At 35.8% G+C, this 22,730-nt stretch overlaps 3 protein-coding genes across 7 annotated transcripts in view; 1 reads left to right on the forward strand and 2 right to left on the reverse strand.

Annotated features, from left to right (window-relative positions):
- Nucleotides 1-837: 837 nt before the first annotated feature.
- Nucleotides 838-13,743, reverse strand: nphp1 (nephronophthisis 1). 2 transcript variants are annotated; one of them, XM_051868861.1, is made up of 20 exons: nt 13,481-13,743; nt 13,331-13,395; nt 13,181-13,241; nt 11,110-11,231; nt 10,714-10,963; nt 10,514-10,615; nt 9,769-9,839; nt 9,516-9,558; nt 8,973-9,057; nt 8,705-8,799; nt 7,629-7,757; nt 6,961-7,035; nt 6,392-6,502; nt 5,776-5,858; nt 5,602-5,678; nt 5,428-5,530; nt 4,639-4,751; nt 4,343-4,416; nt 1,359-1,403; nt 838-1,232 (listed from the first exon to the last, which is right to left on the reverse strand). In XM_051868861.1, the coding sequence occupies exons 1-20, from the start codon at nt 13,544-13,546 to the stop codon at nt 984-986; spliced, it is 2,019 nt and encodes a 672-aa protein (XP_051724821.1). In that variant the 5' UTR covers nt 13,547-13,743; the 3' UTR covers nt 838-983. The 2 variants fall into 2 exon arrangements, with proteins under 2 accessions (XP_051724821.1, XP_051724820.1); XM_051868860.1 differs by having other exon boundaries at nt 9,769-9,854; nt 13,481-13,742.
- Nucleotides 13,744-15,275: 1,532 nt separating this feature from the next.
- LOC127498906 (mitoregulin-like) lies at nt 15,276-15,564 on the reverse strand. The gene has a single exon (XM_051868862.1). It carries the CDS (start codon nt 15,473-15,475, stop codon nt 15,305-15,307), a length of 171 nt encoding a protein of 56 aa, XP_051724822.1. The 5' UTR covers nt 15,476-15,564; the 3' UTR covers nt 15,276-15,304.
- Nucleotides 15,565-17,786: 2,222 nt separating this feature from the next.
- ttbk1b (tau tubulin kinase 1b) overlaps nt 17,787-22,730 on the forward strand; it is a 31,831-nt gene continuing 26,887 nt past the window's right edge. For 3 of the 4 annotated variants that reach the window (XM_051868835.1, XM_051868839.1, XM_051868840.1), the window contains exons 1-3: nt 17,787-17,954; nt 20,678-20,821; nt 21,760-21,907. In XM_051868835.1, the coding sequence (XP_051724795.1) occupies nt 20,714-20,821; nt 21,760-21,907 (256 nt within the window). In that variant the 5' untranslated portion in view covers nt 17,787-17,954; nt 20,678-20,713. Of the gene's footprint in view, nt 17,955-19,554; nt 19,640-20,677; nt 20,822-21,759; nt 21,908-22,730 lie in introns of all 4 variants that reach the window. The other variant, XM_051868836.1, reaches the window with a different exon arrangement.

Genomic DNA, 22,730 nt, shown 5'->3' on the forward strand with positions numbered 1-22,730 from the left:
TGTAGCTAAAGGCTAATGTAGTTAACATTTATGTTAGCTAAAAAGCTAATGCAGTTGAAATTTTTCAGTATCTGATTCTTTAGCTGCTCTGATTGAAATTATATCATGTTTAAAAACATTTGAAGAGCTTCAACGTAATTTGCTACTTTAGCAAGTAGCTTGTAATATTAAACAGTAGCTTGCCTGTAGTTTAGCTACCGATTGTAAATTATAAGTAGTTTTGTAACTCTTATTGATCAGCCTCTACTTGGATATTGGGGAAACATGTCCTCTCATTGTCTATGGTGGTTGCAGAACTATTTGTGACTACATTCATAAACATGTTACGTGTGAGCAGCTGACTTATATAATACAGTATAAGAAGACTAAACATTCAGTTGGCATGCAAGACACCTCTTCCCATCAGTGATACTACTATAATTTTTTTTCAGAACAATTAATGCTGATTCATGTCTCCATCTTTGTAAGCGTCTGACACCACACCTTGGAATGGCTGGGTGAGGCGGTGTGTCAGACAGAGAGAATGGGAACTAGTTTCTAAGTGTGCAAAATGTTTTATAGGAGTGGCATATGTTCAAACAGTCTTCTGTTAAAGATGGAGGGGTGTGTACTTAAACCATGTAGTTATGCGTTATGTGTGAGAAACAACAAGAAAAAGAAAAAGGGAGGAGTTGTACTCAGGAGGTGTGGCACTTAAAAATAGGCCACTATTTAAGGTACGAGCAGTCATGGGATGCTTTACAAATCCATGGAAGAAGAAAACACTCACACACACACAGTATTTTTGGCAAGATTTCCTCATCAACATAACTATGAATAAGCTTTCTGGCCAGGGAGTGAAAGATTAAACTGTTTTATTTGTATTTTAAATATTTAAATACATTTTAAAATGACAAAAAAAAAAAAAAATACAATTTTAACATTTTCCTTTGATATTGGACACTTATCTTTTGGAGGACCATGTGATAGGTCAGTCTCTAGACTCAGTGCTGGGCTCTGCTGATGAGGTCATAGGTGACCTGTGTGATGTCAAAGGCTTGATGTGAGCATTGGGAAGACAGTATAGTTTCTACTGTGATTTTTTGGGAAGGGCTGTAGATGATACGAGCACGTTGAGACTCCACTTCCTCATCCGCCCAGCAGGGAGTGGGCATCTCCGCAGAGTATAACAATTGAAATACACTGGCCATATAAATGCTCACAAACATCTGCTTTAACACACTGATATCCCTCTGCAATACACAGAAACACATTGTATGCAAACAGCATGAATAAACACTTTAAACACTTTATGAATAAACATCCTAGTACTGTGGCAATTGTGTGACATTCTCACACACAATAACATACGCCTTTACCTTATCGGATCTTCTCAGGTTACTTTCTGATTCAGTCCATGATTTCTGTAAAATTAAATTCAAGTTTAATACATTTTATAGCATCTACTCCGTATTATAGTCCCATGTATGTGATGGTACAGTTTTGTCCTCAGAAGTTAATTTAACCTTAAAAAAATCCCTTTGGTTATGTCCTAAACTGGAAAATCAATAAAATATAAATAAAATAATTTAAATAATAATTTATTTTATAGTTACATCTAATATTCCATTTTATTTAAAATTATTAATAATTTAACATACTATTAGTATTAAGTAATAATAATTATTAAACAAACCCGATTCCAAAAAAGTTGGGACACTGTACAAATTGTGAATAAAAAAAGAAATGCAATAATTTACAAATCTCATAAACTTATATTTTATTCACAATAGAAAATAGATAACATATCAAATGTTAAAAGTGAGACATTTAGAAATGTCATGCCAAATATTGGCTCATTTTGGATCTCATGAGAGCTACACATTCCAAAAAAGTTGGGACAGGTAGCAATAAGAGGCCGGAAAAGTTAAATGTACATACAAGGAACAGCTGGAGGACCAATTTGCAACTTATTAGGTCAATTGGCAACATGATTGGGTATAAAAAGAGCCTCTCAGAGTGGCAGTGTCTCTCAGAAGTCAAGATGGGCAGAGGATCACCAATTCCCCCAATGCTGCGGTAAAAAATAGTGGAGCAATATCAGAAAGGAGTTTCTCAGAGAAAAATTGCAAAGAGTTTGAAGTTATCATCATCCACAGTGCATAATATCATCCAAAGATTCAGAGAATCTGGAACAATCTCTGTGCATAAGGGTCAAGGCCGGAAAACCATACTGGATGCCCGTGATCTTCGGGCCCTTAGACGGCACTGCATCACATACAGGAATGCTACTGTAATGGAAATCACAACATGGGCTCAGGAATACTTCCAGAAAACATTGTCGGTGAACACAATCCACCGTGCCATTCGCCGTTGCCGGCTAAAACTCTATAGGTCAAAAAAGAAGCCATATCTAAACATGATCCAGAAGCGCAGGCGTTTTCTCTGGGCCAAGGCTCATTTAAAATGGACTGTGGCAAAGTGGAAAACTGTTCTGTGGTCAGACGAATCAAAATTTGAAGTTCTTTTTGGAAAACTGGGATGCCATGTCATCCGGACTTAAGAGGACAAGGACAACCCAAGTTGTTATCAGCGCTCAGTTCAGAAGCCTGCATCTCTGATGGTATGGGGTTGCATGAGTGCGTGTGGCATGGGCAGCTTACACATCTGGAAAGGCACCATCAATGCTGAAAGGTATATCCAAGTTCTAGAACAACATATGCTCCCATCCAGATGTTGTCTCTTTCAGGGAAGACCTTGCATTTTCCAACATGACAATGCCAGACCACATACTGCATCAATTACAACATCACGGCTGCGTAGAAGGATCCGGGTACTGAAATGGCCAGCCTGCAGTCCAGATCTTTCACCCATAGAAAACATTTGGCGCATCATAAAGAGGAAGATGCGACAAAGAAGACCTAAGACAGTTGAGCAACTAGAAGCCTGTATTAGACAAGAAGGGGACAACATTCCTATTCCTAAACTTGAGCAACTTGTCTCCTCAGTCCCCAGACGTTTGCAGACTGTTATAAAAAGAAGAGGGGATGCCACACAGTGGTAAACATGGCCTTGTCCCAACTTTTTTGAGATGTGTTGATGCCATGAAATTTAAAATCAACTTATTTTTCCCTTAAAATGATACATTTTCTCAGTTTAAACATTTGATATGTCATCTATGTTGTATTCTGAATAAAATATTGAAATTTGAAACTTCCACATCATTGCATTCCTTTTTTATTCACAATTTGTACAGTGTCCCAACTTTTTTGGAATCGGGTTTGTAAGTAATAATTACTTATTACCAGTGTTGGGGAAAGTTACTTTTAATAGTAATGCCTTACAATATTGCATTACTCCCTAAAAAAGTAACCAATTGCATTACTTAGTTACTTTTTTATGGAAAGTAATGCATTATGTTACTTTTGCGCTACCCTTTTCTCACCTGGACTGGGCTTGCTTGTTTGTTTTTTTAATAACAAAAAAAAAAGTTCTATTTTTGTCCAATTTAAAGGCCCTTTTAGACTAAAAGTGAAATGTATCAGGCTGAAGGAAATGCAAATCTGTGCCTGTACAGTAAATGGCGCCATTCTGGATTGCAGAAGAATAGGATGTAGGAGAAGAAAGTTTAACACTTCTAAAGCTCTGGGTATACTTCGTTTGAACGCACAGCTTTGCAAAGTATACTTCACTTGACTCATATGCAAATAAAGGCATGCGCAGTTTCACCAGTTACAACCCATGTAAATATATTTGTATTCTTTCAGGCTAGAGTTGTACAAATGAGGGTATTTTCTAACCTCTTTGCACAATCTGTTGTTTATATAGGCCTTCATTGTCGCTGTAGCTTGCATGCGTTCCGGTCTGTTTTGTTTATGCAGGTTTTCTTCGACTACCTTGTAAATCGACGCCCCCAGGGCACATGCTTGTGTATAAACTAATTATTGCAAAAAAAAAATTAAATGCGCATGTGCAACCTGCGTGTACAAAGTACAGTTCTGATGACAAAATTTGCGTCACGCGCACTGTACTTTACTACTTACTTAAATAAAGAAATCTGATTATGTAACTCCTGTTACTTGTAATATGTTACCCCCAACACTGCTTATTACTTACCATTGTTTTTAAATAATTTATATTTAATAATTCTTATTAATTAAAATAATTATTATATTTAATGATAATACATATTTAATAATTAATTAATTTAATAATAATATAATGTTTTAATAAATTCTAAAAAAGTTTCCTTTTAAGGGTAGGGTTCAGGTTACTATACTTACTTTTATATATATAGAAGTGAAAATAAAAGTTTATGGTGTGTTCTCATTTAGTAAATATGTGTTTATGTGACCAGTCTCACCCTAAACGCATCCATCAGGTCTGGCTGATCTAGGACATCAGGGAAAGAGGCTAGAACTGAGCTGCAGATCAGATCTAGGATGCAGGACACAAAACCATGTTAAAGTTATTTACATTCACTTTTACATTCTCATTACCATTTATATGCATGTTTTGCATTTACATTTGCTTTCATGCCAGACCCTTTCTTACCAAAAAAAAAGTGCATATAGTGTCGTGCACAGGAATCTTAGATACATTAGATACATATCAAGACAAAACTACGTAAATCCAATGGAATGTGTATGTGTGCGTTACCTGCATTACACATGGTGACTCTGTCCAGTAGAAGAGCATCAGCGAGTATTTGCCTGTATGTTGCCAGGAGGTGGACCGTGGACAGACTTCCTACTATAGTGTCTGGCAACAGACTTATGAAACATTTAGGAAAAGAAATATTTAGTTACAAGAACATAGTTGCTTTTTCATGAATATTAAAAAAAAAAAAAAAAAAAAAAGTAATCCTACAGTTGGCAATAAAAATCAAAGTATCCATACTACTGTTTGAAAGTTTGGGGTTAGTACGATTTTTCTAAAAGACATTAATACTTAAATTCTGCAAGGATGCATTAAATTGATCAAAAGTAACAGTAAAGACATTTATAATGTTACAAAAGGTTTCTAGTTCAAATAAATGCTGTTCTTTTGATGTTTCTATTAATCAGAAATTCCTGAAAAAAATGTATTATGGTTTCCACAAAATTATTAAGCAGCACTGTTTTCAACATTGATGATAATAAGAAATGTTTCTTGAGCATCAAATCAGCAAATTAGAATGATTTCTGAAGGATCATGTGACACTGAAGAACGATGGCAATGAAGAGTAATGGCAGATGAAAATTCAGCTTTCCAATCACAGGAATAAATTACATTTTAAAATATATTTAAATAGAAAGTTATTTTAAATTGATATTTCACAATATTACTGTTTGTACTGTACTGTAATTTCAATTAAATAAATGCAATCTTGGTGAGCATAAGAGCATCAAAAACATAAAAAAATTCTTCTGAACATTAATGTATACTCTAATGTGAAGGCATTCTTACTTCAGAAGCAGTCTGCTGCGTGTGTTTACTGATTTGAGCTTAACAACAAGTTTAGGCATCTTCCTGGACAGCAACATCTGCTGAAACACACCAGTAGGATAACCTGAGGAAAGAAGAGAAGAGAATAACTGGTGTGTGACAGAGTGTGTGTGTATTTTTGTGAGAGAATGTTACCTCTCTTTGTAGATGTGGTATCCATATCAGTGTCTCTCTCAAATGGTGTGCCACCATGAATAGTGAGCTCTTGTGTCCTGCACACATGCGTATAGTTTGTGAGCAAGTATGTATGGAAACAATAGAATTATTAATGTGCATCAATCATATTGTAATAATTGAATGTGTGTGTACCGTAGAGCAATGGGGGCTCCACTTTCATCGAACAGTTTAAGGAATGCCCAGCCACAGCTGAGGTCTCCTCTCTCCCCTGTGGACTGAAACAGAGCACATACATTTTTACCCCAGCAGAACTACTGGGAAAAATGGAACTCTCATGTTGTTTCAAAACTGTATGACTTTCTTTCTTCTGTGAAATTTCTGAAACACACTTAAAGCGGTTGACCGATCACAACTCGTTGGTCCAAACGAACAATCAGAGTATTATGCTTTCCAGAAGGAGGGGCTTCATAGAGACAGAAACTAAACAGAGTTACTGACAAACTGGGAAGTGGTGCTTCAACAATGTAAAAACTGTGAAAAATAATGATGTTTTTGAACATTCAAGCATTAAACCTATTCTAGTAGACCCCCAAAACAAAACCTATTCTAGTAGACCCCCACTTTGTAAAAGGGCATAATATGGCCTCTTTAATTGAGATCATTGTGTGTATTTATGGAAATATTTGAGAGGGTAAGAGAAACGGGTTGTTTTGTCTTTCTGAGGTTAGATCAAGTTGGGTGGTACTGCCATATGACTGTTTAAATGATAAGAATGATTCTTGCAATAAACTGCAAAAAAGAAACTCACATTTCTTATGTAGGTTACACCCAATTCAAACAGAATTCCAAGATCAGGAGATTCAGAGTCACAACGCAGAAAACAGTCTCCATCCAGTAGACAGGGAAGCATCCCAGTCATCTAAAATACACACATACAGGAATAAATACAAAATGACAAACTGCTAGATTACAGAACTGTATTGCAGATTATATTATCAGTATAACAATTTTATTGAAATGTTTAGTTAAAAAATGAACATGAATTTCAGAATGGTTTCGTATTTGGTTTGTCCCTTTTTTTGCCTGTTTACACAAACTTCACAGCCAATTTGTCAATCATCCGTGCTTCAGTAGAAGCAAGAACATCTGACAGTTTGTACAAAGAGTCACATGATCAAGATCACATATTTACTTCTTTGCTTACTGACCTAGACATATTGCAAAACCTTAAATATGTTTTATTAATTGTAATTTACAACATCTCTTGAAACCTTGCTTAATTCCAAGTTTAAATTAAATTTTATATTGCATATTTTTTATGTGGCCTCAGACTTTTGGACATGTGTTTGCATGTGTTTAAATGTACTTTAGTCTTACCCGTGGAGAAAAACTCCAGGTCTTTGGGCTCTTGGGGTTGTAAGTGGCTCTGACTGTGTGAATGTTACTCAAAACCTGACAGGGAAAATTTTCAAGTAAACATAACAGGTGGAAGAGAGAGAGAGAAACAATGGCACCATGTACACAGCATTTGTCACACGACACCGGTTTACAATAAACGTTGGGAAGACAAAAGGGTTTTGAATGTGCGTTATAATTGTTCTGCCATTTACAATGACTTATTTGACTCATGTCAAAGAAAAGATGATCTGTGCACATTACACAAGTAGGACATTACACAATAATACTCCACTTATTTTCTATAAACATGCACCTCTACAGAATATTTTAAATTCTTGATAAGTACTCAAACAGAATGAACTTTTAAGGTGTACAGAAAAAAATCCAGAGTTGCGAAAGACAAATACTTCACAGACACCAAGGAACAAAATGATTAAATTGTTTACACTAAAGACTCAATCATGCCATCAGGTATTTTACACTCATGCTTCCACCCTAAATACCGTTGCACATGAGTAACACATGATGTCAGAATCATTGCTCAAGCTTTTCCATGAAACATTTGTATGTAAATATCTCTCTTTTAAGATCATAAAGGGGTAATCATTCTGGTTTTAGGACCACCAGTATGTGTGTGTGTGTGTTACCTGGGTTCCGTTAAATGCACAGAGCCGAACGTGCCTGCTGAGCACCTGCAACCCGACCCCGGGGGGTGGGATCATTCTACAACTCCACAGGGTCAGGGTTAAACTCACTCTAGACGGGCGCCCGTGAACCTGGACACACACACAAACACATTCCTTATACAGTTGTGGCCAAAAGTGATGTAGGGTCAATAAAAACAAATATCCCCTTTGACAAGTTTGATTAAACCATCAAAATATGAGGAAAATATTTTATATTGTTTAAATATGAAGGAAGAACAAAACAATCAAATTAGTTAAAGGGTTAGTTCACCCACCCGTAAGACCTTCGTTAATCTTCACAAATTAAGATATTTTTGTTTAAATCCGATGGCTCCGTGAGGCCTGCATAGGGAGCAATGACATTTCCTCTCTCAAGATCCATAAAGGTACTAAAAACATACTTAAATCAGCTCATGTGAGTACAGTGGTTCAATATTAATATTATAATAAAATTACTAAAAAAACAAAATAACGACTTATATAGTGATGGCCGATTTCAAAACACTGCTTCAGGAAGATTCGGAGCGTTATGAATCAGCGTGTCAAATCATGATTCGGATCGCGTGTCAAACCGCCAAACTGCTGAAATCACGTGACTTTGGCGCTCCGGACCGAACCGCTGATTCGACACGCTGATTCATTATGCTCCGAAGCTTCCTGAAGCAGTGTTTTGAAATCGGCCATCAGTATGTAAGTTGTTATTTAGTTTTTTTTGTAATTTTATTATAATATTAATATTGAACCACTGTACTCACATGAACTGATTTAAATATGTTTTTAGTACCTTTATGGATCTTGAGAGAGGAAATGTCATTGCTCCCTATGCAGGTCTCACGGAGCCATCGGATTTCAACAAAAATATCTCAATTTGCGTTCTGAAGATTAACGAAGGTCTTACGGGTGTGGAACGGCATGAGGGTGAGTAATAAATGACAGAATTTTCATTTTTGGGTGAACTAACCCTTTAAGGTATTTATCTGACAAAATTATTTGGAGGAAAAAAAGGCAAACTACAGCTACAGGTTTTATTAAGCTACCTTGCCTGTGTCTGGGTCCATATGGAGATCCTTAAAGGAGAGCTGTGATTGGCTAAGCTTGGGCTGAATGAAGTGACTTGCTCTGTAAGATGTCCCTGCTCAACAAACACACATACAAACTGTATAATGTATAATACAAGTATAATAGACTATTATAAAATATGAATTATTATCAGATGTTATAATGTAGTAAAAATCACACAAACTGCATTCTGGGTAACTAAGCTTCCATCTATAGGTTTTGCAAAACATAAAGACAGATAGTGACCTTCCTCTAGGAGTCTGGAGAGAGTGGAAGGTCTGAAGCCTGGAGGGATGGCACCCATCGCTGACAGCACATCAGTAGCATCTATCTGCAGACACAACACACAATAATATATTATCAAACATGGGTGCATTAATATTTAGATTATTAAAATCGGCATAATAATGGAAGTTGCGATAGACTTTTCTTCCCTATTATGACATATATCTGAGTGAAATGGCTTCTCGAACAAGAAAAAATGTAGGGCGTGACTTGATTTTGATATTGGGTATTGATTGGATCTTTGTGTTTTGCTATTGCTGTGATCTCATGTGAGTGACAGGTTGTCCCGCCCCCGCGCCAGTAAACACGTCATCAGAGAAAAGATGTTGTTGCAAAAGGGAGGGTAAGTTATTTTAATTAAAGATTACAAGGGCACATTAATTTAAAAAAATGATATGCATTGATAAAATATTTATAATAAATACTGCAATATTCCATTAAAAAAAAATGTCCATTTTCATTTCATGTTGACTTTAAGGGTGTAATTATCTAAACAGAATATACCTCAGTAACAGCCTTCCGGATTGTGTTCCAATTGGATGTTTTGCTAGTTGGAAGAGAGAAAGTAAATTTAATAATTTTCTTTAATAATGACTGTATTTTAACTCAAACTTGTGTTTAATTCCTTTCAACTGAAACAAAGACATTGTGAGCTATAGTCACTGCTCTTTAATAAAGAAAAAAGCGCAGGCATGCACAAAACACAACAGAATGTGAAAACAATGCTGCTATCTAGTGGAGAGGGAAGGAATATCACCTGGACTTTATGTCAGACTCCTCCGGTTCCTGCTCACTCTCCCCCTCATCTTCATTCTCTCTCTCACTATCCTGCAGAGAAGACATCTGAAAATGCAGTTAAAATACATTTACAGATCTAATTCATCCATGTTAATTATCTAAACACGGAGTCTGATTTGCTATCTGATTGCAAATTGTTTTTATGCAGAAGTTTTGAATTAATTTGATTTTGATTTAATTAATTAGAATTTGTATAAAAGTGCACAAGCTACACCAGTCCCTAACTGTTCTGGAATATGATTCAGACAAAGTAAAAGTACAATACAAATATACTTAAACTGCATAATCTCAATAAAATCTATAAAACATTATAAAAACAGTGTTTATATAAGATTTCAAATGCAGTTTTTCCTCTAATCTTGATGTCCACATTTACACTAAATAAACTGACAAAACAAAATGCTGATAAACTTGTTTATATGCTAAGCATTTAAATATAACCTTACTAAGACATATTATTGGGAGATATATAGCTACAAATGATATTTATATGCATTTCATGGAAGTAGTTATAAAAATCTCATTGATTAACATTACAAGCTATCAGAATTGCATCTTATTTTTGGCCATATGAATATCAGCAACTGCACCAAATGCGCATATTTGCTACTGAATAAAAACACTGTTTAAGCCATTTATATGACCTTACATGCTATCAAATAATTGCATGTAAACACTCTGAAGGTCTGTGATATTATACAGACCTTCAGAAAGGTTTTAGGCACCAGGCCCTTCTGGCCATTTGAGTTCTGAGCCAGCCACCATCCATCCTTATTTTTAGAGAGAACTTTCAAAACCTCTCCTTTCTGAAACAACACAAAAAAATAAAGACACATTTCTCAGTGCAAGAAAATAACTTAAATTCAAGTATTTAACAACTAGAAAAAGATGCTAAGATTATTACTTGGATGCTGAGGTCCCCTTCTTCTTCTCCTGTAAATGCACTAAGAGCAACATAGGAAACAGGTCCCTGTCCTGTGGCAGTTTGACCAATTTCTGTATCCTCGTCATCACTGTCATCATCATCATCATCATCATCATCATCATCATGCACTTCTTCTTCTGCATCTTCATCCTCAGAGCTCTCATCTTTTTCATCACTATTTTCCTCATCGCTCTCCTGTTCTGTCTGGGAAGAACTAGGTCCAGCCATCCTATGGCCAGGAAACAAAGACTCCAGTACTGTTTGAAAAAACTTCTCAGAAGCATAAAGGTAGATCTAAAAATGGTTTAATAGTTGGTAATAGAATGCAAGAAAAGGCTGTAAGTTCTTTTAGAATTAATGGATGAGGTTACATACTCATCATCCTGAGGCTGCAGCTGAAAAGCTAAAGACTGTAGACGCTCATGTAAAGTCAACAAACGCTTCTCCTCGTCCCTCTTACACTGGTCATAGTTCCCCACTGGAGCCGGCTCATCTGCCTACACATGAAAAATAAAATTATATATATCATTATTTTTCTAATAAAATAATTTAATAACTTCTAAAATAAATGAATAAAAAAATAAATACATTTGCAATTATAGATAATAAAAAAAAAGGATGCAGCTACATCCATGACATTTATTACACTCTTCTACTGGAAAACGAACACACAAATTTATGTGTATATATATATATATATATATATATATATATATATATATATATATATATATATATATATATATATATATAAACTGTGTTCCAAATTATTATGCAAGTGACGTATCAGTGGGATTTCAGTACAATAAACATTCAGATTTTAGTTTTTCAAAGAAAGTGTTTGTTTGTTTTATTTTCCATATCTTTTTAGATAACTGGTATCAATCTCAGACAGGTTTGTTAAATAGTTTGCCAGGTCTACTTAGGTAAATGGAAACCCTACTTAAAGAGGTTGTTCCACATTATTAAGCAAGTCACAGTTCTCATGCAATATGGGGAGGAAGAAAGATCTTTCTGAAGGTGAAAAGCATGAAATGGTGCAATGTTATGCAAAAGGCATGAAAACAACTAATATTGTGTAAAAAGTGAATGGAGATTATTGAACTATCATAAGATTTGTGAGTGATTTAGAGAACAGCAGAACTTGGTCAGATAAAGGCTTAAAGTTTCTGTCAAACAAGTTAATTGTATTAAAAGGACAGCTGTAAAAAAAAAAAAAAAAAAAAAAGCCACTGTTGAGCAGCAGGTATTTGAAGCTCTTGGTGTCTCTGGAGTCTCAAGAAGCTCTCCATGCAGGCTGGCAGTTGTGTGTAAAGTTGCATTTCAGCCACTCCTAACCAAACCTCACAAAGAGAAACATTTACAGTGGGTGAAGAAATACATTTTCAAACAGTTTTATTGCTGTGGTGTTTTTTTGCAGCATGCGATAGTGCATTGTACTTAATGAAAACCTTTTTATTTCACAAGAAATCCTTCTTTTTATACCATAGCAGAAAATGGTCAGTTATAAACTCCACATATCTTGCAGAAGTCATTTCGACACCCTCAGAGACCCTAAAGGGACCTTCCATCTCACTTCCAAATGTTCAAGCCCAAATCATCACCCGCCAGCTCCCTGCTGACGTTGCAGTCTTGTTGGAACATGGTGGCCACTCACCAACCATCCAGAAATCCATCCTTCTAGACCATCCATTGTAGTATGGCATTCGTCAGTGAATAAAACTATTTAAAAATGAGTCTTCATTTATTTCTACACCCACTGTAAATGTTTCTCTTTGTGAGGTTTGGTTAGAGGTGGCTGAAATGCAACTTTACGCACAACTGCCAGCCTGCATGGAGAGGTTCTTGAGACTCCAGAGACACCAGGAACTTCAAATACCTGTTTGCTGCTCAACACTGGCTTTTTTTTTTTTTTTTTTTTTTTAATATAGCTGCCCTTTTAATACAACTATTTTTTTTTTTGACAGAAACTTTCCTTAAAAGTTCTGCTGTGCTCTAAGTCACTCACAAATCTTATGATAGTTTGATTATTTACATTCACTTTTCACACAATATTAGTTGTTTTCATGCCTTTTACATAACATTGCACTATTTCATGCTTTTCACCTTCAGAAAGATCCTTCTTCCTCCTCATATTGCATGAGAACTGTGACTTGCTTAATAATGTGGAACAACCTCTTTAAATAGGGTTTCCATTTACCTAAGTAGACCTGGCAAACTGTTTTGTCTGAGATTGATAACAGTCATCTAAAAAGATATGGAGAAATAAAACAAACACTTTCTATTAAAAACTAAAATCTGAATGTTTATTGTAGTGAAATTCTCCTGATATGTCACTTGCATAATAATTTGGAACACAGTGTGTGTGTGTAAATATATATTATATATTATATATATATATATATATATATGACAATCCAAGTACAGACATAAATGGAAATATTACTTTAGATAATTTCTTCAGAGTCTTCATAATTTCCTCCACTGCGCGCTTTAACTCTTTGCATCTGGAATCCAAACAGCAGAAATTAAATTATGCGTTATTCAACCTAGTTCATGTAAACATTAAAAAACAAAACAGATAAGTCTTCTGTACCTCTCAAAGGTCTCAGTCCTATCTGACGCATCTGGTTTGGCAGCCTGCTGCACCAAAGCATCCACCTGCAGGACAGATAATAGTAGACATCTAATGTTAAATCTAATGCGCACTAGCAAACGAACAAACATTCGCTCCGATCAGATCAACCTTTCTCTTGATGTCATCCGTCTCTCGTTGGACCGTCTGAAGTGGTCCTCTCCTTTTCGGAGGCATTTTCTATTTGTCTTCAACACAATGTGACAACAAGTTTGATCATATACTATATTTTCAATGCGAGATTAAAAGAAACATACTACTCGTGCTCAGATCTACTGAAACAAAACGCAACGGCGACGCCATGACAGACGCTCCGGAAAAGTTGCTAGGATACTTTTACATGACGCTGCTGTTACCTCATCACTGTGCGCGCGAGAGGACAGGGAATCTGTGAATTTTATTTTTGAAACATATTTTATCTGGTAAATGTCATATACATAAAAGAAATTTAACTAGTCTATACCACGTTTTAATATTTTTTATAACTAAGTCCTTTAAAAATGTATAAAAACAAAAATTAAATTAAATAGGAGTTATTATATGCGAAAATATGTTTTAATTAAATAGGTGTGGTGACTGATTAAAGTGAGGTAACGCGTTTATGCCTAAAAAAAAATATAGGATTTGTAACAGAAAGCATTTTCAAAGTTGCTTTTGCATTTCTATTCATTATAAACTCGTTTTGTGATGCAGAAAACTTTGGAGGACCTAAAATTCCCGCAGTACAGTTTCATAATGATGGAACCCCCTGCTTCATTCCTGCTTTGGGCTGTGATTGTCTAATCTGGTAAAACAGGTTTCCTGGAAAAACAAGTGGTGATCACTGCAGAGCCAAATGAGGCCCAGCTCCACCTCTCTGGACGATGTTGATTAAACATGATATAGTCCAGCTCCACCTCTATGGATAAAATGGGTGGAGGGACAGAGTTATGGGTAGGGTTAGGGTGTGGTTGGAACTCCCAGTTCCACCCATTACACCCAAATTTCATCAGGAGAGGGAAAGCTGTACTTCACGCTCCACCCATTGCTCTGCAGTGAGCAGTCTCTTTGGAGTCCTTCTGTTTAAGTAAATAATATATGCTTACTAAAAAATGTCTTCCACATCCCAGGTTTCTTTTAAGACCCACATTTAAATACATAAATCTACAAATGTGACAAACCTTTTGTTTGTAAAACTTGCAGTGGACTGACAGCTCTGTTATATAGCTAAAGGAAATGAAGTGAAAGGAAAACTGTACAGACTTTAACATGCAGTTTCTACATGAACAGCTTAACTTTAAACTTGAAAATATCAGGGAATTTGAACTGTGTGAATTCCAGGTCTTAAAAGTTATGTAATAAAATCTTACAAACTTGTGGAAAAGACATGGAAATTTTTATAGACAATATAAATAAGCAAAGATGTCCCAGTAACACATCTCTTGATTTGAAGTTCTGTCAGTTCAATGTATAAAGGAAATATAGTTGTTCACTTTTCAGCTTACTTTTGTTGGATATATCTCAAAAGTGAGCTAAATGTGACAATGTGCATATTAGTTTTTTATAATGAGTCAACAGTTAGGCCTATTAAAAATGTCATTTTATTTGAACTGCCACAGACAAGGAGAAAGCACAGACAACAGTGTGATTTATGGCTTTAACAAAAATTAAGGAACACCTTTAAATACAACATTTTGCTCAGTGTTTAAAGTCCTTGAAGGTTGTATTGCTTTTCTCCAGCCTGTAGTATACTGTCTTTGATCCCAGACTTGTTCCTGTTGAGCACTCTGAGGTGCTGCTACAGACTCTTTCTTTTTGTGAACTCAGGGCCTTGATGAGCAAAGGTACTAGAAAATGAAAGAGTAAACCGGTTATAGAGAACAACGTAAGCCATTTATTCTAAAATTATGAAGGGCGCATGTCTCACCAGGTCGGTTGCGTGATATTTTGTATCTGTCATGACAGGTCTAGCTTCTTCTGTGTTTCTGCGAGTTTGTCCTGTAACCGCTTTTTCCGCCAGTCCAAGAACTTTCTTCGCATTCTGTTTGCCTGCCAGCCTGCGACAAAACCCGCCGCAAACGAAACGACTATAGCAACCTGTAACGTCCTCTCCGACACATCCGCCATGTTCACCTCCGTTCAGCCACGGCTAGAGTTTTTGGAACGCTGCTGCGGGAGAAAACACGCGTGTGAATGGAATCACGTGACTTGGGGGTAACCTGCTGCGCGACCGTGACGTCAATTTGTAGGCAAACTAAAATAAGACTACATCGACCACAACGTTAACCGTTAGGTCTTGTTTAGAAAACACTTCTGCTTCAAAATTCGCGTTTCAGGTACGACTGTGCGCAATTATATTGTAGAACAAGACGTGAAAGTCTCCTCAACTAATGTTAGCCACAGATATTATAAACCAAAAACCCACTGGCAATTTCAGGGGGTAAATTGCATAAATATGCTACTTCTCTTCCGGGTTTTAGGACTATAATAAAATAAAATGTATCTACTAACTAAAAGTTGAATATGTCCGGTTTGGAGAGGCATGTTTTATCATTCAATTTTTGTAATGTCTGAGGAAGGGAGATAAGAGACATGGCTATCAATAGAGTGAGCTATGCAAAAGTGGACCAGTTTTTGGTAGAGATGTTATAGAGGACTGATAAAAGCTTAATGCCGTCAGCCTTGTGTGTTTTTGTAATGCCACAACCCCAAAACACATTAAAACAGTATTTGATGTAATTTCAATGTAATCTGATGCAATTGTTGATCATGTGCAGCTTACTAGATCAGCTTGGACCAAAAACCGACCAGCAGTCCATGCTAGAATCCAAGATAGCCCGGTAACCATCAGAAGTGTAACCCATAAGCTATCATATCTGTTGTTTCATTAATTAATTTGATTTCTCATTTGTCAGTGGATTTTCCATGTGTTTGCTGAGATCGGTTAGGCTAGATGTTTTTTTGTTTGTTTGTTTGTTTGTTATTGCAAACATTACAAAGATGACAATAATGATATACAATTTTGTATAATGTACACATCAACTATATGTCTAATGTCATCTGAACATACAGAACAGAAAAAAGTAATAACATTAAATGCTAAAAGAGAAAGATAAAGAAAAGAGAAAAATAGTTAAACAAACAAACAAACAAGAGGGTAAGATATTAATTTACATTTCAATTAGAGTATACAAATTAAAGTCATTACAAATTGAGGTTGTTCTTCTTGCTTTCTTATTTACAGAGGATGAAATAGTGTTAAGATACATTTTAAATTCTTTAAAAAAAAAAACAAGAAAAATTGGTTTGTTGTTGGTGAATTTACATTTATGGATATAAAATTTGCAAAGAAAATAAATTAAATTTATTATAAAGCAAGCTTTGTTTTTATTAGGGTCAGAATCGAAGTGTCCAAAAATAATATCTTTAAAAGTTACAGATATATCTTGTTGGATGTTATCTTTAATAAATGTTTCAATATTTTTCCATAGTTGTTCAGTATAGAAACATGACCAAAATAAATGATAGAGAGTTTCTGCGTGCACTTGGCAAAAAGAGCATCTTGTATCAATATTGGTTTTATATTTAATCATAAAACATTTAACAGGGTCAAATTTATTTATTATTTTGAAAGACACTTCTTTTACTTTATTGGTGAGAAAATATTTTTGTTGTAAAGACCAAATCTTTTTCCATTTTAAATTTTGATATAAATTATTCCAGTAAAAGATTGCAGGAGATATCGAGATAATATCTTCAAGAAACAGGGATCTAACTTTATTGTTTCTATCTTTTTTTTTTTTCTGAAAAACATATTTTACCTATTGGAGTGTCTGCTCAGGGAAAAAAGTGTTTATAGTAGGAGAGTGAACGTAATTTTTAAAAAGCATACAGATTCCTGTTGGTATCGCTCCCATAACTATGGCAAATTCTTTGGGAGTAACTGGCATATTGTATTCTGAAAGAAATTCTGCATAAGTCATTAGTAAACCTTTGTTGTTAAATAGCTGACAAACTAAAAGTAAACCATTATTAAACCATTGATCAAAAAATAAAGTTCTATTTTTGTATATAACGGTTAGGCTAGATGTGGAAGCATGACCCTGATGATTTCAGACAGTTATTCTTACAGACTGCCAGATTCGTTTTCTTCTCTATTTTCTGTATTCTGAAGGGCATTTTTCAGGATCACCTTTCAAGAGCACGTTAAAGACTGTGCCATTGTTCAACTTACATAATTTAAAACCAAATTCATAACATTTATTTCCTTAACAACGATTATTTCTTCTTTGTTTTCTTTATAATTAGTAGGCCTATTAATAATAAGACGTTTATAAAGGAATTTCCTCAATGGCTGAAGTCTGCAGATGAGGGGGATTCACGCCTTTCGGGTTGCTACGCAACAGCCGTCTTCTGTCACGCATGTGCGCGGTGCATAGTGGGAGTATCCGTGCGATGCTGAATCAGTGCAGGAGCGGAGGAGCAGAGGAGGCTGAAAATGGTGCAGCATCAACAAGGGGAAAAGGCGCATTGGTCGCGCCAACGGAATTATGCGGCTCTCCTTAAACTCTCACTTTGAGATTTTACTCCGACGACAGAAGAACAGGTTAGTAGATTGTTTTTTGTTTGCCAAGTGATTTTTTTGGACAAAGCACTGCTCAGTAGAAATCAGCTTGTCCCGTGTATGTTGGCACCTTGTCAATAGTGATGCTGCGCTGGCGCAGGTGCCCAACCGGGCACGCAAAAACAAAATCTGTCACGGTCTTGACAAACTATTAAGGCACTTGGGCCCGAGTCAAAAATAGAAACTCACCCATATTTATATATATTATTTATGCTTAAGAAAAATCATGAATAATTTACATTACATGCCACATAATGCAGCTGTACGTCAACAGCTCATGTGGCCTGTTAGTGGGAGTTGTAGTTTTTCAGAGGTGAAAATGACCAATGCCGTTTATGTCTATTGTCTCATTGATGAACGACATATCCCAAAGTGCTTTTCGCTTCAGGCTCGAGCAGGGGAATGTTCTGCTGATTGTTAGGCATTGCCCCAATGGACGGTGATCAATGGCTGGTTTGGGGCGGGGCTTAGCTTTCAGGGCTGCTCATTGGACCAGACCGTGTTTGGGTGGGGTCCGTTCAGACGGATCCTTTGGCACTGCGGAGAAAGCTGAAGATGTCAGGAGGCTGATCCCACGCAGTCCTGTGCTCCTGACATTTAGTTAAGTCAGAATAATGAAGTGCTCTCAGCAAATGCTTTATGCAATATGAATCTCATTATCATTTAGTTAAAGTGTAAGCTACGAGTTTTCCATGCTAACAGGTGAAGAGCCTGCTGCACAATGCGACTGAGGTTTATCCTTTGGTCCCTGCACTTGATCTAATAATAATAAAGTCAGTTTTTTTTAACCAGGTGTCTGTGTATAAGATATACAACATAAAACACAATTAAAGACATTTCAAACCATTTGATTGAACATTATCAAATTATCTGATTTAGCATTATATAATGTATTTAATGTAAGCTATAATGTAAAAAAGTTATATGAGTACTACTATATTTTAAAAGACAATACATGTCATTTTATTATACAATACTGAAAAATGTTTTGAAGTAAAAAGTATGAATTACCTTATAATTTACAGTGACATTCTATATTATAACTTATATTCTTGCAGTAATAAATTGTTAAAATTATTATTCTTTAGTGAAAAGTAATAATTAACTTATAATTTATGAATAAATAGGCATTTTCACAATTCCTCGCATGAATGTCTCAGTTGTTTAGATTTTATTTAGAAAGGTCATCATGTTTTTGTTGCTTATTTGTTACTTAATGTTTACTACTTGTTTAATGCTTATTATAAAAGTTATTTGATGTAATGACATATAATTAGGGAGAGTAAAATACAACGACCATCACCCTTAGTGCTTGTAACATCACTTTTTATGTTTGTAAAGTTCTGGCAACCACAGCTGCCAGTTTTCAATTTACATCGCCATACCATTAGTGTACATTCTTTGTATAAATTATACATTTATCTGACTTTTAAAGCATTTTCCCCATTACCTTGTATGTATGTTTACCTTATATGTGTTTTTGAACAATCCATTGTATTGTAAAATAAGTCATTAGATGGTAAAATTATGAATAATTATGTATACTGAAATGCCATCCTGATTTGCTGTTCTGAATGTTAAGGGTGGAGAATAAGATGAGGTATTCCCTAAAATACCTACATGGCTATGCATTAACTTTCTCAGATGAAGGTGTCAGAAGGGTTAAGGTGAGAGTCTTTTCAGTTTTATTAATTAGATCCATTTATAACCCATTGCATTCCCTAGAGAGAAACTTCAGTTTAGAAGGTAAGAGCGATTGTGTTTTATAACGGTAAACAGAAAGAAATGTCTGAAATATGTTAAGGATTTAAGCATACACAGAGCATGCAAATATAAACCGGACTCGAGTTAAAAATAATCTCTGTTTCCATTTTATAAGGTTTATAAGTGCTTGTAATATAATGAGAGCGTGCTTAAGGGTGTAGTCCAGTTCTGACAGACGGGGCCTCTGTGTCTGACCGGCTCTAGTGGATACCTGATACTCTGCAGACATTACAGAAATCTCGAAGAGGCTGTAGAGGATTTTATTCCTGTTCAGGGTCTTTGAATAATTTTAAGACAATTAATGATTTGTGATTGTTTTCAATATTCTCTGTTTTTGTAAACAGCCTGTTCAACAATGGTTTAAGACTGTTTGAATGAATGAAATGTATGTCATTTTGACCACATTTTTGCAGTGGATGCCTTTGTATGACCTTAAAAGGGGATCATTGATTATGGAAAAAAAGCCCAAGCCCAGATAATGACCTCCAGAGAAACATATGTCTGTTCCTTCTCATGTCTGTATTGTATTCTTAATTCTGATGGACACGGTGCTATTTTGTTGTCACTTGTGTTGGGTTTGTGGATACTTACATTTACATTTAGAGCTTAAAGATGATGATTTTCCTTAAGGTTCCTATTTGTTTTCAATTCATTATTATTTTAATGGGGGTGCTTTCATTTCAGGATTTAAACACTCAGAAAGTTTATGTTAAAAAAAGAAAAGTTATTATGTAAAATGAATGAGGAATATGTACGATTTTGCACTATTTCATGGTCATAATTAAATGTAAGCAAAATGAGAATATACCAAATACTAATACTATTTTTCTGTTCAAATTTTCACTCAAATTATAATTTATAATAAAAATAATTGTATTTGGACTCCACTGTGCAATATTTTGGCATGTGAGTTTAGCAGTTGTGTGCACACTGTGTTTCAGGTAAATGGCAGGGTTTGGTAAAGTGCTGGCTAGCCGATGCAGTGTGTAGGGCCCGTTGTCCAAGGCGACGAAAACATGAACGGGGCGGGGGAGCAGGTTGATATCCTGCCCCCCAACTGCTTGGTGAAAGAGCGCTGGAAAGTGGTAAGTGTATGTCTATATTTAGTTGTGAGTATGTTCATGGAATAAAGAAGCCCAAAGTGTCTGTTGCCTTTGTAGCATAATCGCACAGGACAAAATGGTCCACATATGACAGCAGATGCTTTCAAATCAACTCAGTCTGGCTTCTCTCCAAAATTCTCTCAAACCATTTGGTTGTGCGCCAGTTCATAGCATTTCTCCTTCAAGCAGATGTCCTCAGAAATGATTTGTGGCTGTTTTACTGTAATAATATCTTTGATGGGGATTGTGGCAGTCCTTAAAACAGAGTCTGACTCATTCTTTACTGGCTTAAACTTAATCCTGTCATAACCCATGTGATAAAGCATGTTTAAGCCAAGATTAATCAATATGTTTAGTGAATGTTACTAGAATTGAATTACATAGAATTGAATTATATCTTTCTTGATTTTAGTAATATGCTTAGCAGCTCGAATAACTCAGACAATCAAATTTTGTCATACAATTTATTGCATGTAAAACAAATCCAGCCAGTTACAATCCCCAAAAGCTTTTCTGTGAATTTAAATTATGAATTTGTCCTGTTTAGCTAAAGGACTTTCTCAGGACATGATGTTTATTTATGATGTACACGAAGGTTCTTTATTGGTATCTATGGTTCCATGAAGGAACTTTAACATTCATGGAACCTTTTTATTGCACAAAAGTTTCTTTATAGTGGAAAAATGTTCTTTAGATTATTAATATGTTCTTCACACTTCGAAAAATTCTTTTAAGAACTAACTGTTTCTTTCAAAATGGTTCTTCTATGGCATTACTGTGAAAACCACCTTTGGAACCTTTATATTTAAAAGCGTATATTGTGCGAGACCAGCTCTGACTCAAAAGCATGTGGAAAAGATGACACAAAGGTTAAATCAATGCTCTGCCATGACTGACCTTGCTATTGTTTGTGTATTCAGCTGAAGAAAATTGGGGGTGGAGGGTTCGGGGAGATATATGAGGCCTACGACCTGTTGTCACGGGAGAATGTGGCTCTTAAAGTGGAATCCGCCCAACAGCCCAAACAAGTGCTAAAGATGGAGGTTGCTGTGCTAAAGAAACTACAAGGTGAGGAGACTGAGAGGATGTGTATGTATTGTGTGTCCTTTATATTCAAGTTAGCTAATTACTTAGCTATTGACAAACAGCGCAGGTCATTGTGTCACTTGCAGCATCATACTGTATGTGAGTTGAGCCAGCATCCTTCTCATCTATCTCCAAGACACTTTGTGATTTTATTCCTCATTTTTTTTTTTTTTTTTAGGGTTAGTTCACCCAAAAATGAAATTTCTGTAATTAAGTACTCACCCTCATGTTGTCCCAAACCTGTAAGACCTTCATTCGTCTTCGGAACACAAATTACGATATTTTTGATGAAATCTGAGGGTATCTAAACCACACATAGGCAGCAATGTCACTGTACCTTTTGAGGTCCAGAAAGGTAGTAAAGACATCGTTAAAATAGTCAACATGACTACAGTGGTTCAACCTTAAGGCCGTGTGTCCACCAAAGCGTTTTTTTCAGCAGCTAGCGTACTTTTTCAATTGTTTTCAATGGAAGCGGCGTGTTTTTTAAACGGCAGGAGCGTAACGAGGCGCTAAGCGTCTTTTTCACACTCAAGCGCTGAGAGCTCGGCATTTTTTACCGGTCGCCTTGAGTTGAAGAATGTTCAACTTTGAGTAAAACGCTGCGCTCATCACTGTCACTTTTTATTCAGCCATCCAATCAGAGTGGAGGAGGGGCGGGACAAATACAACACTGGACCAACTGTCACAACATTCTTGCTGTACAACGACATCAACAAGCAGAGAACTAAACAAAATTGATGAGAAGTAAATATTGCTGGTCTCCGAACATACATAGCAAGTACTCTACATTGCGTCAACATTT

This window comes from Ctenopharyngodon idella, chromosome 17, assembly GCF_019924925.1.
Source record: "Ctenopharyngodon idella isolate HZGC_01 chromosome 17, HZGC01, whole genome shotgun sequence".
NCBI classification, from domain to species: Eukaryota; Metazoa; Chordata; class Actinopteri; order Cypriniformes; family Xenocyprididae; genus Ctenopharyngodon; species Ctenopharyngodon idella.